The 16,562-nt window shown below is 36.8% G+C and overlaps 1 protein-coding gene across 1 annotated transcript; it reads left to right on the plus strand.

The window, feature by feature from the left end:
- The first annotated feature begins 1,285 nt into the window (after window positions 1-1,285).
- Window positions 1,286-11,071, plus strand: TMEM267 (transmembrane protein 267). Its single transcript, XM_062513373.1, has 3 exons — window positions 1,286-1,478; window positions 3,002-3,389; window positions 9,386-11,071. Exons 2-3 carry the CDS (start codon window positions 3,066-3,068, stop codon window positions 9,719-9,721), a joined length of 660 nt encoding a protein of 219 aa, XP_062369357.1. The 5' UTR covers window positions 1,286-1,478; window positions 3,002-3,065; the 3' UTR covers window positions 9,722-11,071.
- Window positions 11,072-16,562: the final 5,491 nt, after the last annotated feature.

The following is a 16,562-nucleotide window of genomic DNA, read 5'->3' on the forward strand; positions in this document are numbered from 1 at the left end:
ACTATGGTGTCTTAGTGTCAGCTGTTTCCCCAAAAGTATGTTTACAGTTTTGATCTAAATATCTACTTGTGTCAGTAATTTAAAATGATAACTGTGTGCTCATAAAAATTACTTTGGTAATTTCCTTAAATTAAGCATATCTGTAAAATTCTATTCTGGGAATAGAGACAGAGATTATGCTTAGTGCATTATCTCATGTACAAATGTCATGGGAAACCACAACTCAAAGCTGGGTTACTCAGCTGTTGTGTTTTGTGTAAAACCAACCTAGAACTTACCCTTCAGGGTGTTATCTGGACTGACTGCACAGATGGTTTTGCACATTCTTAAATGTGTGAATTATTCCCCACTTTTCTGTTTTAGCAAGAACATAATCTGTACAACTGCTTTCTGAGATTCATAGGCTGGAAAAATCGACTCTCTGTTATGGTATTTTGTAAAGAGCCTGAAAAACATAATTTTTCAGGGAGAAAAGGTTTCTAGTTTTACATTAAAATTTGTCATTTCAAAGATTATTTTGGTTGACCAGAGTTTTGCTTTTTCTGGTCTGATTTCTCTACTGATCTGCAGAATATTTCTAGGAAATTCTGTTGTGCTTGGGAATGTGAGTTGATTTTTTCACAGGCAGCACTCATTTTTGTCACAAAAGGAGGCTGAATCAGAATTTTTGTTTTTAAAAGAACAGTTGGACATGGCTCTTGACTGTGGTCAACCTGAAGCCAGGTTTGCATCCTGTTCTTCATTTCAAAGCTCAAAGAACACATGCTGATACTACCCATAGCAGAAGTGTAAGCCTGACACAGAGCTGATAGATCTGTGTTGCTGAATTAATTTATAGATCTCTCTTTACCTATTCCAAGGTCACTAAATGATGGGGTGGAATTTAAAAAGAGATCCCTGAATGGGACTCAAAAATGTTTCATTAGGTGAATGTCTTCCACATGAAAGAAGAAATCTGTAAAAATTGATTGCTCTGTCCTTTAAAATACAGTTACATAGAAGACGGGAACTGTTCTTTTTGGACTTTGTGTTTTATTACCTTTTAGTTACTACCATGCTCCATTTTTATTTCTGCTCTTCTCTTGGTTTACGGTCTTTTTTCTGCTTTCTTTTACAGAGCTTCAGAGCTTAGCTGAAGTTGCTTTTAGCTCAATTATATTTGTTTACAAATTAATTAAATATTTATTCTTTCTGGATTTTTTTACTGTTCATATTTCATGTACGCTTCATATTTATGTGTTTTGCCTTATATCAGTGCTTCCTGGTGTCTGGTTTGTTTTTTTTTAGGATGGAACAAATGGTGTTTGGTATTTCCTGCACTGGATTGGGCAGACTGGATTCAGAAAGCACAGAGGCTCAACACTGAAGCATAGACCATAGACATTTCCTACTGGTGTAAGGCAGCTGTGATGGGGAAAAAAAATGTTCTCCTAGTCCCAGGGGAAGTTTGATTCTGCATACCAGTGTGCTTTTTAAAGGTATGTTGCTACATCACCTCTTCACAAATTGGATTCTTACAGAGCTTTTATGGTAATTTTAAATGAAATCCAATCTGACATGATGTCAATATAGAAGAAACATTTGTGAGGAGACTGCCGTTTTTTTCCTTAAAAATTTCCTTCAGCAATGTCCTGTGTTCCATAAGGTCACCCACCAGAAAACAGCACTTCCATTGTTTCAGGAAATACTTTGTGTCTGTACAGTCATTTAGGAGAGGCACAGTCATGGTTAACAGACTCTAAACTTGACCCACTTTTTTAATCTCTGTGCAGTGTCTATGTATTCGTGCTTTCTTCTCTTTTACTTTTTAAAATGTTTTCTAAATAAATGATTCAGTGAGCTTTTGCTTTTCCTACAGAGATGCCAGTAGATCTGTCTTGTGGATAATTCTACAAGAGGCAGGCATGTTAATGATCTGGAAGAAACATTTATAAATGTCTTGTGAGACTTATGTTTAAAATCATAAATAGTTAATGTGTCATCTTAGGAAGTTCAGTACAATCAAAAAGGCCCTTCAGAATAAGAATTTACCTAGTAAAGAAGGGTTGTCAAAATTTAATGTATTGCACAAAAATGGTGAACTCATGGGAAGAATCCATTTTTAGGCAGAATATAGGCTTTAAAACTGTGGTCTGTCCCTACAGCTCCCCAAACAGACTAGCATAACAGCTAGGACAGTTAGAACTTCTCTTGCAAAAAGAGGTATGAAGGTAATGTGGCAGACATTAATTATTAATTACCTAATTATGAGGATAATGTGGCAGACAATAGATAAGTCCTAAAAGTAACAGCTAACTTCTCTGCTGGAGCACATGCTGAGGAGAAGCTTAGGTAGTTTTGCTCTATAAGGAGGTGCTTTTGATCACTTCTCTTGACCAAATGGTTGTTGTCTTTGTGTCTATTACAAATAGCAAAGATACATTAGTGGGTTTGGTTTTCTTATGTTCCAATCTCCAAACTAAACAAGGAAAGGACTCAGGAAAGGGTACCAGAGAATACTACATATGTTAGAAAAGAATGTAAATTTAAGCAGTGGTTTGGATTATAGATTGAAAACTCCATTTTAACAGTTGTTGTATAGAGAAATCTGGGATTTTGAGAATCACTCTTAAGAATCCTCCAAACTGAATCTTCTGTTACTATGCAAAGTATTTCACTGGATTAAATAATGTGTTTAAGATCAGAAGGAATCTTGAAACGTATTCACTGTATTATCTTAGATATGTTTCAAGTTATTTTCTAACATTTAACATTTCAGTAAGTGGAATTAGAGCTCTTCATGTTGCTTGTGCTGGTTCTAATTAAAACAGGCCAGGCGTTTTAATTCAGAGCTGTAGCTTTCAAGTCAATAAACTATTGAAATTAAAAATTCCTTAGGAATATTAAATGCAAACACTGAATTTGGGGTCTTAATGCCCAGTTGTAGCTGTGGTAACAAATGTTTTGTGCAAATGTATTTTCTTTGCATAATAGTTTTTGTTCTGATCTCTGACATTGACAGAACAACTGACGATAGGAAGGACAATGCACAGTGTGTATCCTGATGACATTTCGTGTTCTACAACATGGTTTTTGTCATGGCATCTGAGACTGAAAAGGCCCACGCTCTTCTCCAGACTTTCAGCACAGCGTCAGTTATTTCCAGTCTAGGTTTGGGGATATTCTGCTTTGTAGCAGACAGACTTCTGCAGTTTTCCTTCATTCAGCAAAATGACTGGCTCCGAGCCTTATCTGATAATGCGGTGCATGGTATTCTGGGGATGTGGTCCTGGGCAATAGTGATTGGACTCAGGAAGAAAAGTGACTTCACTGAGGTCACCCTGGCTGGCTTCCTTGCCTCCGTCATTGATGTAGATCACTTCTTTCTTGCTGGATCTCTGTCATTAAAGGTAAGTCAATAGATCAATAATCTGCTAATTTGTCACTGTTCGTGTTATTGCTCTTCTACCACGTCCTAGACAGAAAAAGTTCCATTGATAATTTAATTAAATACATTTAATAGATATACAGGAATTGTTCGCATGCAGTTGTTATGATTTCTAAAGTATAAAAATATTTTACATCTTCTGTTCAGTTTCTGCTGCTTAGAAGGAAAAAAAAGAGAGTTTTGCTCAAGTACATGCTATTCTACGTATATCACATACTTGCTGTTATCCAGCTTAAGGAGTTAAGTGCTTCTTTGCACATTTCTATGGATGAAATGGATTACTCCACTTCTCTTTACAGTAAGGGTTAGAAATACCTGAAATGTGGGGTAGAAACATCTGAAACATAGAGCTTCTGTTTAATTCAGATTTATGAGTAATACATTGGTTTTAGCCAATATTTCTCTAAATATTTCTCCCATGAACAAGCTATATGTGAGCTGTCACCTTTAGAACGGCAGTCTGAGTTGCATTTAAATATAGTTCATTGAAAGAAAAAAAGTAGGAAAGCAAGCATCAGCTTATTAATAAAAGTAAAAAGGTGAATTGGCTCCTGTTAAGCAGTGAATGGATCATCATCTATTTGCAGAACTGCTTGTTAGGACAGAGTTTCTCAATAGGATTAGTACTACCAGATTATGGCACTCTTTTCCAGTAGTTTTCCTCCTCTAGTTTGCTCATAATGCTGTTACACTGTTCATAGGGAAATAGCTCGAAGGCAGAAAAGAAATCCTGTTTTCTATATTCATGTAAATAAAGAAGAACAATGGTTTAACAATTTTTTAAAAAATATTTAGATGATAAGTGCAAGAGGTAAATATTGCTTATAGTTGAGATGTAAAAATCAGACTTACAATGGAAAAATAGTTTTTGTTTACGTACAGGATCACTGTTGTAGAGAAAAGATGCCTTTTATTTGTGCATTTGGTCAGTTCCCCCCTCTTGGCTTTACCAGTGTTGAGGAGAAAGAGAAGAACTCGGTCTCTCAACCTGCTGGCCACATTTCCAGTGCAGCCCAGGATACCACTGACTACCATTTTGCCACCTGGACAGTCAGGCTCCAGCATGTCCTGGCGCCTTGGCATCATTCTTCCCTAAGTAGTCCCTACTTCTCCCCTTTTCTGCACTTCTTTCGTGTGGAAATGTTGTACAGTTATAAAACTATGTAAAGAAAAGGAAAGTTTATTTGGTTGATTAATGGGTCATATAATATTATTAGTGAATAACAATATGGAATAGAATTTAAATCTCTAATTATTCTCATCTGGTTTTTCTTATTTTAAAATCAGTGAATGTAAGTAAACTAATGGCTAGCTATTAGAAAGTATTGAAATTTTATCGCTGCTTTTTCATGCATTTGAGATGATTGCCAGTATTTTTCTTAATTACAACCACTAGATGTCACACTTCATCGATGTCTTTTTGAGAAGTTGACTATTGAATTGTTTCATGGAGTTGGAAGGTGACCTGCCACTTGGCAGTGAGGCAAGGTTAAATATACTCTCACCTTCCATGATGGGGAACGTTTGTGTAGCCTAGCTTATCTCTGCTGTGTGAAACCAAGTAAATGTTTGTAATTTTTTGTCTTAATTTCTTCCTGTGTTGTTTCAGTTCTCAAGCAGATAGCAGTTCATTTTGTAATCCAGCCTGAAGTATTGTTGATGACAGTTAGATCTAGTTCTCTGTTCTTTGTTTTTTTTTTGTTTTGTTTGTTTGTTTTTGTTGTTTTTTTGCTTTTTGCTGTTTTTGGTTTTGTTTTTGTTTTGCAAAAGACAGCTGATTTCTTTGCTCTTCCCCAAAATGTTTTTCAAATCAGGAACACAAGACATAGCAGGTAGAATCATAGCCCTTTCAGTAGCCAACTGTATTTAGCTGAGGTGAGGAGAAGACCATATGTCCAAAGGCTTTTTTGAAGTGCCTACTCCTTTCCCTATGTTAACTGGGCTAATAAAGGAGATAATCCAGTGTAGGTCCCTTGACTCTTGGAGCAAAAACATAATTACAACTTGTAAAGCCAGTGTTCTTTACAAAGACTCTCTTCTCAACTAAATAACTTAAAGAAATAAATTTAAGGGAATAAATTCATGTTTTCTAAACCTCATACTATTATTCTCCTCCCCTCTGTATTGCTTTCTTGCCTAAATTACCTCTGAAAGGTCCTGTCGAAAACCATGAGTGATGTTTTAAGTTAGACTTCATTTGAGCCAAATATTGTAGTTTAATTCCTTTCAATGGCACAAAAGTACAATGATTCTGCCCTTTAAAGAAAAAGTAATTATCTATTACAGGCTTTGTCTTTCTTGCAGTGCCATCAGAATGCCTTTGGTTTGTGATGTAACGTAATCCCCATAAACTTTTCTTCTGTGTGCTGTCTGGCCAGCTAGATCTGATTGTAATATGTCATTTTTCTTTCCTTGGTTTAATATGATGTGCCTCTCAGTTTCTTGGTGTAATTTCAGGCTGTTGCCTATATAATTTATTATTTCATCGGATACTTTTTACTATGTGTTTGTTAGATACTTCTTTACAACATATTTGGTAGTTAGAGTGCCATTCTTCATCTTCGAATTGCATGATTGAGAGTAACTACTTTAAAAGACTAACATGTTTACTGCTTTTGCAACACATTTCTAAATAGCTAATAAATTAATAAGTCTAATTAGCTAACCACACCACTAATTTGTACCAACAGTATATTTCACGTTACTGTACACAATCACCTATAAAGTTCGTCATCGTCACTTTCAAATCTGATGACAAGTTACTTTTTCTGGAGTAACCTTTTTATGCAGCACAAGGTGGTCCTGCCTTCCACCTCCAATTGCTACCTTCACACTGCCCTAGTCATCTACTTCTGTTCCTGCTGACACCACTCAGCACTGGAATTGTTTGGCCATTGGTCTGTTTTTCATGATTATTTTTCTGCAGTATTCAGGGTAAATAGTCACCTGTGGTATTTATATGTTTGCTCTGATAAATACTTGTGTACCAAGTACCATGGGATCTGACCTTTTGCCCACATTATTTTTGCAACAGGTATGAAGTTTACAATGACTTCACTACTTGGAATTTGTAGTTCTTTGTGTTCCATGTGATTTTAACTGTGCACACAAGTGCAGAAGACCCTGTCTCACTGACTACTCCAAAGATGGCAGTTCCTGCAGCCTATTGTCAGTCAGGAGTGCTGGTAGGACATGATGGGCTGCGCCCAGAGACCACCAGGATTGTAGCCCAGACACTCATGATGCAGAAGAGACATGCAGAAATTGGTATCTTGCTGTTAAAGACTTACCACATTTTAGAAGTGTAGAACTTGCAGTCAGTGGCAAACATACATGACACTACTGGGAAATGTGCTGCCCATGACTGACCTGGGCTGTACAGGACCATTTCTGGAACTGGAGAATAAGCTTTGCACACGCACAATGAATATAGCATTAAATATGTTACTATATTGTTAATATTACTACTATATGTTACATTGAATATGTTACTGTGAACTACAGACTTCAGGTGTGTGAAGCACCACATAGTATCAGTGAGGGAGTTGTTACATAACCATCCATGGTTTCATCATGAGCAGTAAAGCAGATAATTTGCGTGGGTTCTCTTGCATGCAAGTATTGTCTTCTGTCTCCAGCTGCTCATTGTAGTGAGAGGCCAGAGGAGCAGCAACTGCAAGATGATTTGCACCTGATTGAACATGTAGGCAAATGGAAAAGGTCATTTGCAAATAAATTCTGTTGGAACTTTTTCCAGGACGTTTAAAGTGGAAAAGTCTTGATATTTTGCTTTTTTGTAGTGGCTTGTTTTTTGTTGTTTTGTTGGGGTTTTTTTAAGATCTAGTGCTTTCTAAAGGCAAATTTGCCTTTTAGGAGAAACAGAATATAGCAGCTTATATTAGCAAACAGAACTACCTGTCTGTCTCCAGGGCTTAGCAACTCAAGGATGTAAGTGTTAGTCACAGAATGTAAAAGAGGAAACAGACTGTTCTTCTCTCAGACCTTGGGCAACAGCATCTCAGAAGCTTGGTTGCTTTCCTGCAGTTACAGAATATGACTTTCTCTTGCTAATATTGAACACGCAAGTTTGCTGTATGAACAACACTGCCATCTGAAATTTACATGAAAAGAATTTAAATCTCACCTTGGCACCAATACTGATAAACTGTGCACATAAGTAATATTAAAATTTTCCTTACTCACTGTGTTGCTGTTAGCACCTAACCTTAACAGGCCAGAGGAAAAAGACTAATTTAGACTTTGCTACTGGTATTTTTTTCCAAAGGGCAGAAGTAGAGGCTAGTCAATAGATTATCTGCTGAAACATATCACTCTTCAGGTTTTTTCAAAATTAGATTACTCTGCACTTTTGAGGCTCTTGTTGACAGTTACAAAAGTCTGATTCTTTTTAAGGCAGGTGCTAAACAGTTTCACCAATCCAAGATTTTTTCTACTTTAATCTGTGAACAATCTGCGAACAATCTTCTTGTGTGAAACAGAGCTGAAGTTGAAGAAAATATACCTTTTGCTCCAACTTAAAGGAATTGGTTCCACAACATCAGAGTTAAAAATTATTGAGATGGGTTTTGAGCTTTTTAATCTCATTACCTGATCAGGAGTGTTGCTGACAAGCATGTGGTAGAGCAGGCAGGCCTTTTAATGTTGGCTGTGGTTTAAAGCTTGAGCTGTTATATATCAATATGGTCCATAACTTTCCATCATCTGGCTAAGGCTACATCAAAGTTCCCTGCAGAGGAGATAGTGTTTCATGCAGTTATCTAAATTATGCATGAAGTTGATGAACCTTTTCCAGAGTCCCACTGCCAGGCAGTCTAGCTGTTGAATCCTGCAGGGATTGATGCAACTGAAGAATGAAAAGGTTAGAGATGCTTTGCTTGCCTTCTGCAGTAGGTGCAGATGTGCCCCATGCAGCAAAGATACACTGGCAAGTTACTTCTCTGGTGCCTTCTTACAGGTTTTCTGAGTGTTCACCAGTATCAGAACTGAGCCAATGAATATCACATTTTAGTAATGTGCTGTTGTTTCTTCTGTGCTTACAAACACAATAATCTACTGACTTATCACATAGAAATCCAAAATACCAATATGGTTTTTTTATTTCTTTGAAATTGTGGTGATGTTTGTAGCTTTTGCTACTGAGTGCACAGAATAATCTCCTCAAACATGTAGCTAGAGATGTAATATATTATTGCTTCTTAAAATGGCTAAATCTAATCACACTAGCTGGACATTGATCTTACTAAAAGCAAGTATGAGGCTTTCAGCTGAATTACTGTTAAACAACTTTTTGATACAAAAAGCCCAGTCACAGATATGTTAGATCTTGGCTTATGAACTTTGTTTCACCTGTCCATGAAGAGTACTGTCTCAAGATAATCAAAATACATGTAACTTTGATCATATTTTTGTCCTGTTGGAAATTTTTGTTCTGTTTTAAACACTGTGCAACTGAACCAACCTTATAGGTGGCAACTGTAGTAAAATACAGTATGTATTTTTGGAAGTAAATGCTATTAAAGCTCATGATTTATTTCAAGTGAAACATTAAATATTTGAAGTGTATTGCATTGCTGTTTTCCTTTTAATTATCTTGAAGTTAAATACATATAATCAGTGCAGTAGATTATACAAGTTCATGTGTACCACATGACTATGTGACAAATAGGATTCCTCATCCCTCTCCCTCCCTGTTTTGCTGATGATAGTATTTAGCAGGATGCATGATTCATATCACACAATAGAGAGACAGGGCAGCACACAAGTCTCATGCATAAAATTGGCTTTAAATTAATTGCAATGGGAAGGAACAGTATGTTTTTCTTTCTGCTTCCACTTAGTCACCTGTAGACTGTCACAATGCACCTGTAGACATTCATGAAACTTTTCTACTCTTGTCATAGTTGTAGCCATTGCCAATAATCTTTTTCTCTTCCACAGGCTGCTCTGACTCTTCCGCGCAGACCACTTCTGCATTGTTCTACTGTGATTCCTGTGGTGGCTCTGACATTAAAGTTTATCATGCAGCTTTTCAGGCTTAAGGACTCATGGTGCTTTCTTCCCTGGATGTTGTTCATATCCTGGACTTCTCATCATGTTCGTGACGGGATTCGTCATGGCCTCTGGATCTGCCCATTTGGAAAAACTCCTCCCTTGCCATATTGGCTATATGTGGCAATTACAGCATCTTTACCTCATCTATGTTCATTTATTATGTATTTAACGGGCACTAGAGAATTAATGTCTATAAAACATGGAATTCGCATTGATGTATAGGAATAATGGCTTTTAAAACCCTTTGTTTGTGCTAGCACTTGAAATAACCTGCCTGTCTGTCACTCAAGGGTTTCCTTATGTTTCCTATACCTTCTGAGTTAGGCATTTTAAGGTTGTGGAGCCAATTACAGCTCTTGTGTCAATTCCTTGTGGTCAGAGAACCTATTTAATGAATGACAATAATTTTATGTCTGTACATTTCCCTTGCACAGTGTGTGATCTTCCATGATAGTTCATGCATAGCAAGCTGATTATAAAGTACTTAGTTCCTCTCTGTAGTAATTACATTACATTTTACTGTCACAGTGCCATTCTTCTGGTTGCCATTCACTTGGGATTTGTATTCTGCCTTTGGAGAATACATCTCATCCAGATAGTATTTGTATAGTGCTTTAAAAGTGTGAAGTTCTATATAAATGCTAGGTATTACTGAGGATTTAACAGTGTACAGCACTTCTAAAAGATCCCTCAGTTAGCCTTTCAAATTTATTTATATGTTAGGAGTCCTGCTGGACTCTTGTATTCAACCATTTCAGAAGAAATACTGCCTGTATTTCACACTGTCTATCCACACTTCTTTGTACCTGTAATCACAGAGTGTTTTGCTAAATTCTATATCCCCCTGTAGTTGCTTGGTACTAAATTTGCAGATAATTACTAGCTTCAAAATTAGAAAGGAGTAGACAGTTTGGTTATAGTATCATAGTGTGTTGGCCAAATTGTTTAATTTTTAAAAATACACTAATTATGAATACTATTTAATTTGGAACCAAGGAATTTTAGTAAATATTTAAGAACTGTGTGAAGATTCAGGGAGACATAAGAAGATAAAAATTGCTTATAACACAGGTTTGCTTAAAGACGTTACTACTCAGTAAAGCATTTTCCACTAAGCGTAATATCATCCTCATAATTGTAAAATAAAATGCATCATTATTATTATTATACAGAAATTTCCTCATAAAGAAGTTCCGTAAGGAAAAGTGTTATGCTGCAGTTTATGAGGTAGTAATTTGCACTATGGACTATTCAGTTTTCATTTACAGACATCTCTCAGAAAGAGTCCCATATTAAAAGTTGTCTGATCTTGTCTAACTAGACAAGACTGTCTAGACTTTTGTAGTTTATTATGTACAAGCTGAGAATGTCTATTAATAATTTTTAATTTTTTTTATTTACCTCCCATTAAAGAGATGGGGCCTTAACTACTCCAGCTTATGATGAATAGCTGTCAAAGGGGATCATTTTTATGGAACTGCATGTATAAGGTAGCATGTGCTTAACTTAGGTTACCAAGGGGTGTAAGGGTTTACGTGATGTGTATATTTACATTATTAAATGTATATTAGAATAAAGTTTAAAAAAGTATTAACTGGGATGCCTGTCTTAATGAGTACCAGAAACTTTCTGTGGCTGCAGAATACATAAGGCTCTTTGCAGTACTCTATGCTAAGCATTGCACCTCTTTAAACTGTCTTTGCACCAAAAGAATAGTCCCTATCCTGTCTGTTCTTCATGTTAGAAATATATGCCAATGCAAACTTGTCTGATAGTACAGTGGGCCTGTGTAGCCTTTATTATAAAAGGTTTCTTTCTTGGAAAGAAGATTGGAAGAGTAAAACATTCCTTAGAGGGTTATCCTCATGCTGTGGATTTTGGTCCTTTAGAGTTTTCAAGGAACACCATAAGAAATGTCTTGCTTTAGAGCCTTCAGATCAAAACTGTCTTTTCTCCAAAGCCATGATGGTTTACTGGAGAAGCATTGCTCATTCATTTACTTCTATCCTGTATTTTAAACTACAGGCTATGAAATGCCAGTAATGAATACATTTCGTGCAAGGGGTGAACACTGAAGCCCGTGTGGAAAGTTTTCTGTAATTTTTTTTCTGTGATATAATATTTGTATGATTTTGTGCTTTATCCAGATTTTTTTGCAAAGGGAAATGTATATAGGAGCAAAGTGTAGAATTACACTTTCTCACTTTCGGACTGTAGCCATAGAATTTCTGGTAACTGTATTTCTACCCACAGTCCTTAAGATCAGTACTGTACTGTTCTAGCTATGTTTAAGGATCAGTTAATGGGTATCTTCAGTAATTTAAAACTACATATTCTAATTCTCTTTATGTCTAGATGTTTCTGTGTGAGCTTTCACAGTAACTTTGAGCTGTATTTCAAAATACTATTTTATTTCGGCCGTTTTCTTACACCAGTTCTACCACAGCAATAGGTGAACCACACTCAGAGACACATTAAGGAAAGTAGCAAGTACTTTGTACCATGACTTCTTTCCCTCCAGACAGACATGGCAGTCTCACACCTCAACCTGACATCTAGGCGGCTTTAGCGGAGGCCATCAGCAGCTTTTCAAGCTAAACTGACACTTGGCATGTACTGCTGCAGTTTGTGGGTAGCCAGAGTAAGGTACAAAGGGGAAGTTAGGTGTTTGTCTCAGCCTGCGTGTTGTGGGCAGAGTGGGAGCTACAGAGATTATGGTGAAGCCCTCCCGTTGACTCACAAGACATAGACAGGACCCTCTTGCTTTCTCAACTCCTCACAGAGGCCTCTAGGTGCAGCAGGATCCAGCCTTAGCCCCGGGCTCTGTCAATGGTTTATGTTAATGGATTAAATAGGCGTTACTTAACCTTTTCACGGCTTTTTCCCACAGCACTAAGGATGACAAACCAGAGGTATTTATATGAAAATAAATTCATTATTATGATAATGATGAGACTAAAATATCTTAATCAGAACTGTTTACTATACAGTATAAGTAGCTATAAGTACTGGTCTAGTTCAGCCCACTATTTTTGAAGCAATATTGAAGCAATAATAACAAAGGTAGAGAAATTACAAAGTAAGAGATTTATTTTACTCACCCATACCAATGACTGTGGGCAAATCTTCTCTCAGCTTCGAGGGGTAACCTTGAGGCAAATCCCAGCTCAAGGAAGAAATCTCTACACAAGGTCCAGAAAATGGATTGATGGAAAACCGTCCCCCCTCATTAAAAAGCGTGCGTGGGTCCAGTGTTACCAGGCCAGCTGTGTCAGCTCAGCATCTTTAGATAAGGTGGTAGTAGTAGTCGTAGTAGTAGTAGTAGTGGTAGTAGTACCACTTGTTTGTTGCTTTATCCGGTACTTTACCAGGTCTGCCACAGTTCACCTTTCTGTCAGGTACGTTTCACTGTGGGATTGATGAGTCAGGCTGGTTTCAGCATTTTTCAGTACCAAAAGCACCAGGATAACCCCCTCCTCTGTTCACCACTGATAGCTTTGTAAACAGGTCATTATTCGAGCTGTTCTACTCCCATCCAGGCAGAGCATCCTGCTACACCTCCTCACCCAACACCTGCCTGCTGCAGATGGATTGCCCAACAATTCCTTACCAGTATTTCATGTGCATTTCAGATTCACTGATGTTGCCAGCTATGCATTGATACCTGCCATGTGTAGCAAAATCATAGCAAAAACAAACCAGGATACTAAAAATACAATGACTTTGTGCTTTACTGCATGCATTACTGTAAAGGGTAAATGTAAAACACAAAAAGCATGTAAATTACACAAAACATGGCTTGCAAAGTCAAGCTAATGATGTGCACAATGTATGACACATATCACTAAAGTATTCGGTCTTCCGGTGAGTCTTTTATATGCCAATCTAAATATTTTCCATGTATTTTTATGCTGAACTTTAAAAGTTGAAGAAAGTGTAGGGTTTTTCTTTGTTAGAACTGTGCTGCTTTTTTTCTTGCTTTGATGGATTGCTGCTGCAAAAAGTAGGTAGTAATAGCCCAAGTTAAAAATGTTAGAGTGTTTCTTCTCCCCAGTCCGGGGGAAATATGATAAAATTTCTCCTAATTGCCCAGTGGCCTTAACAGAATACATGAACATGTTTCCTATAACTTTGTATTCTACTTCAATCTGTCTTTTCACCTGATTGCTGGTATCACTTTTTACTGCAGCGCACTATATATTATATCATGTGCCCTTAATAAGGTACTGGTAAGTGAATTAATCATAATTGTTCCCATATCCCAAGAAAAATGATGCTAAGTTTGAATTAGATTGAAGTAATTTTTACAGCAGACCACTGATACTGACTTACTATGAGAAGAACATTTCCTTTGCTAATGGAAATAAAGTTTCAGAAAGAGAGACAAGTAGTTAAAAGTTCAGTCTGAAGGAAATGTTAGTACATAGTTAAGTTTGGACGCATACATTTTTGTTCCATCACTGTCAGTACGAAGCTAAGTGATGAAATGCATCAGAAGAGTACATGTCCGTTTGAGTAATTCAGCCAATCTAAATTCTGTCAATTATGCAAATTTATTCAGGGCAGAAGAAATTTTGTATTCTCAGTGTTAACACATCCTGAGCTTTGATCAGCTGGTAATTTTGAGCCCACAAACTAGGTTTTGTTTCCCTGCTACAGGCGGACCTTGCGTTGAAGCGAAGGAGTTGTTGTCAAGTTGAAGTACCCTTTGCATTCATCCCAAAAAAACAATAGTAACACTTTTCCTCAAAATTACAAGTTGGTGCCTTCAGTTCTTGCTTACAATTTCCCAAATTTTTAAACCCTCTGCATTGAATTTTTGTGTTTATATTTTTTCAAATTGTATATTTGAATGCTGTATTGTAGAACTGTTTCCTGTTATTTAAACTCCCTTTTGAACAGTATGTATACATATATGTGTATATGTATCATACTGATCTTCCCTTCTAAGTTTGTGTAATTTGTTTAGCTATTTTTGTATTGATTTTTCCTGGAGTGAGGAGCAGTGTTTGTCTCAGTGACTGAGGAAAACCAGGCATGCTGCAAAATAGTTATAAACATTTTAGTGCAAGGAAATCTTCAGAATACTGAAAACAAGAGATTATACTGTCCTTTAGATGGAAGCGTTCAGTAGGTTTCTAGGCAGTTTTTAAAAACAGATTTGTTGAATCAAAACTAATAGATGGAAAACATTTCTCTTAGTAAACAGGAGTAAAAGATCTGCATGAAATTGGATTTGTATAATGAAACTGTTGCAGGGATAATCAGCCAAGTTGCTGTTGCTGTATCCACCACAGAAACAGCTCCTTCGGCCTAGGAATATCAGTAATATCCGTGGAGATTTCCTCATGTTACCAAGGGAATTCAATCCTACTCTGATCTCATTTTTCCCTTTAAAAATTATATTGAGCAAGGGCTCCTTGTCGGGTGTGGGGTAATTTCCTTAAACTGCTTCCCAGTCGTTCACATTGCTTCTTACAAATGAGCCAAAGAAGCTCAGTACAAATGTTATGTCTACAGTGTGCAAAGTATTTGTACAGTAACTGTGCAAAAGAAAGGAAATCTAAAGTAATGGACATAATTGTGGCATAAGGAATTTAGAAGGTAGAATGCTTCTAGTTTCACATCTCCATTCAAATTGCTGATAACCAAAACCACCTAATTGTTATGAATCACTGTCAGCAGTTTAGAAGCAAAGTTTGTATGACTGCTCTAAAAATTTAAGGTGTTTCTGGGCCAAGTGAATACCGTAAGATTTGAGTAGTAAGGCTTTATGAACATATTTCCAACAAAATCACTTGTGTAATCTTGCTCCTGTAGCTGTATACAATATGTAGATACAAACACTCACTTGTTTCCTGGTCTTACCGTGGGAACATGGTTGTGGCTTGGGGAGTTTTGGTACATAATGCTCTAGCTAGCATGACTTTTTAACACAAGTAATTTCTGTTTCATTAGTCCATGCAGAGATAGATCTTCCCTTCTGTTTGGTATGTTTTGTTACGGTGAAAGTTTGAGTGCTTTGCCAGCATCTTTTTGTGTGAATGTTCTGTATGCCTTATACAACATAAATAAGCAAAGTAGAGGCACTCAGAACTTCATACTTTAAAAATGTGTGCATATGATTTATGCTTTAGCATCATGCATTTAAATATCTATATAAATGTTAACCAAATGGTATTTCTAGTAATTTTTTAGGGCTACAGAGACACTGTTAGTGTTTCATGTGCTCTCCTGGTGCTTGACTTAACTCAGGTTCAGTGATAAGCGTGATCCTGCTGCCTCAGTGTACCAGATTCCTCTGCTGGGTGTAGCAAATGTAAGTAGTAGACGACTGTCTGGTAGTAAACAATTCACAGGGACCCTTTCTATTCAGTGTGTGACTGCTGCTGTTCAGTGGTGTTTAAAATGTGATTTATCTCTTCCTAGAGAGATGTACGCTTCTGGTGTAGTGACTTGCATTCCAGTCATCACAGATTGTTCTAACTAGTTGGTACATGACTATAACTGGGATTGCAGATGGGGCTTGTCTTCCTGTCCTTCATGTGATCTCCCCTTGCTGGAGAAGGAAACTATCTCTTCAAGGGCTATTTTATCCAGGGGTTCTTTGGTATGTAACATAATACTGTAAACATTAAAAAAGTGAAACAACTAGTGGCAGTTCTCAAGAGGCACTGATGCTATAGTTGCTTCTAGACTGGCATGATTCAGTAAAGGGATGACCAGCTTTTTAAAATTAAATTTAACTTCTAAAACACAGATGAAGCATTTGTTGTAAAGTTAGACAATTTTCTCAAAATCTGTCCAAATACAGGAAAGATTTGAAAGATTTTGCAATTTCAGTGAGAATATTTATCATGGCTGAAGTTTTCAGTGCTAAATCTTTGCTTCAGTTTACTATTTGCTCTAGATTCAGTGTATGGAGACTTAGACTAAGAACATTAAATCTGTTAAAAGTCTGCACCTTTTTCTGCCTTGATACTTGACAAGAGGCTCAGTTTAAGTTTCCTAAAGTAGAACTTTAGTATTAGGTAGTCTAACTTGCTAGTCTCTGTGGTAATAT

Source organism: Cinclus cinclus, chromosome Z (assembly GCF_963662255.1).
Source record: "Cinclus cinclus chromosome Z, bCinCin1.1, whole genome shotgun sequence".
Classification (NCBI taxonomy): domain Eukaryota; kingdom Metazoa; phylum Chordata; class Aves; order Passeriformes; family Cinclidae; genus Cinclus; species Cinclus cinclus.

Coding starts and splice junctions, on each gene's coding strand:
- TMEM267 (XM_062513373.1), top strand. CDS start 3,066: ATGGTTTTTGTCATGGCATCTGAGACTGAAAAGGCCCACGCTCTTCTC. Junction 3,390..9,385: donor CTGGATCTCTGTCATTAAAG/GTAAGTCAATAG, acceptor TCTCTTCCACAG/GCTGCTCTGACTCTTCCGCG.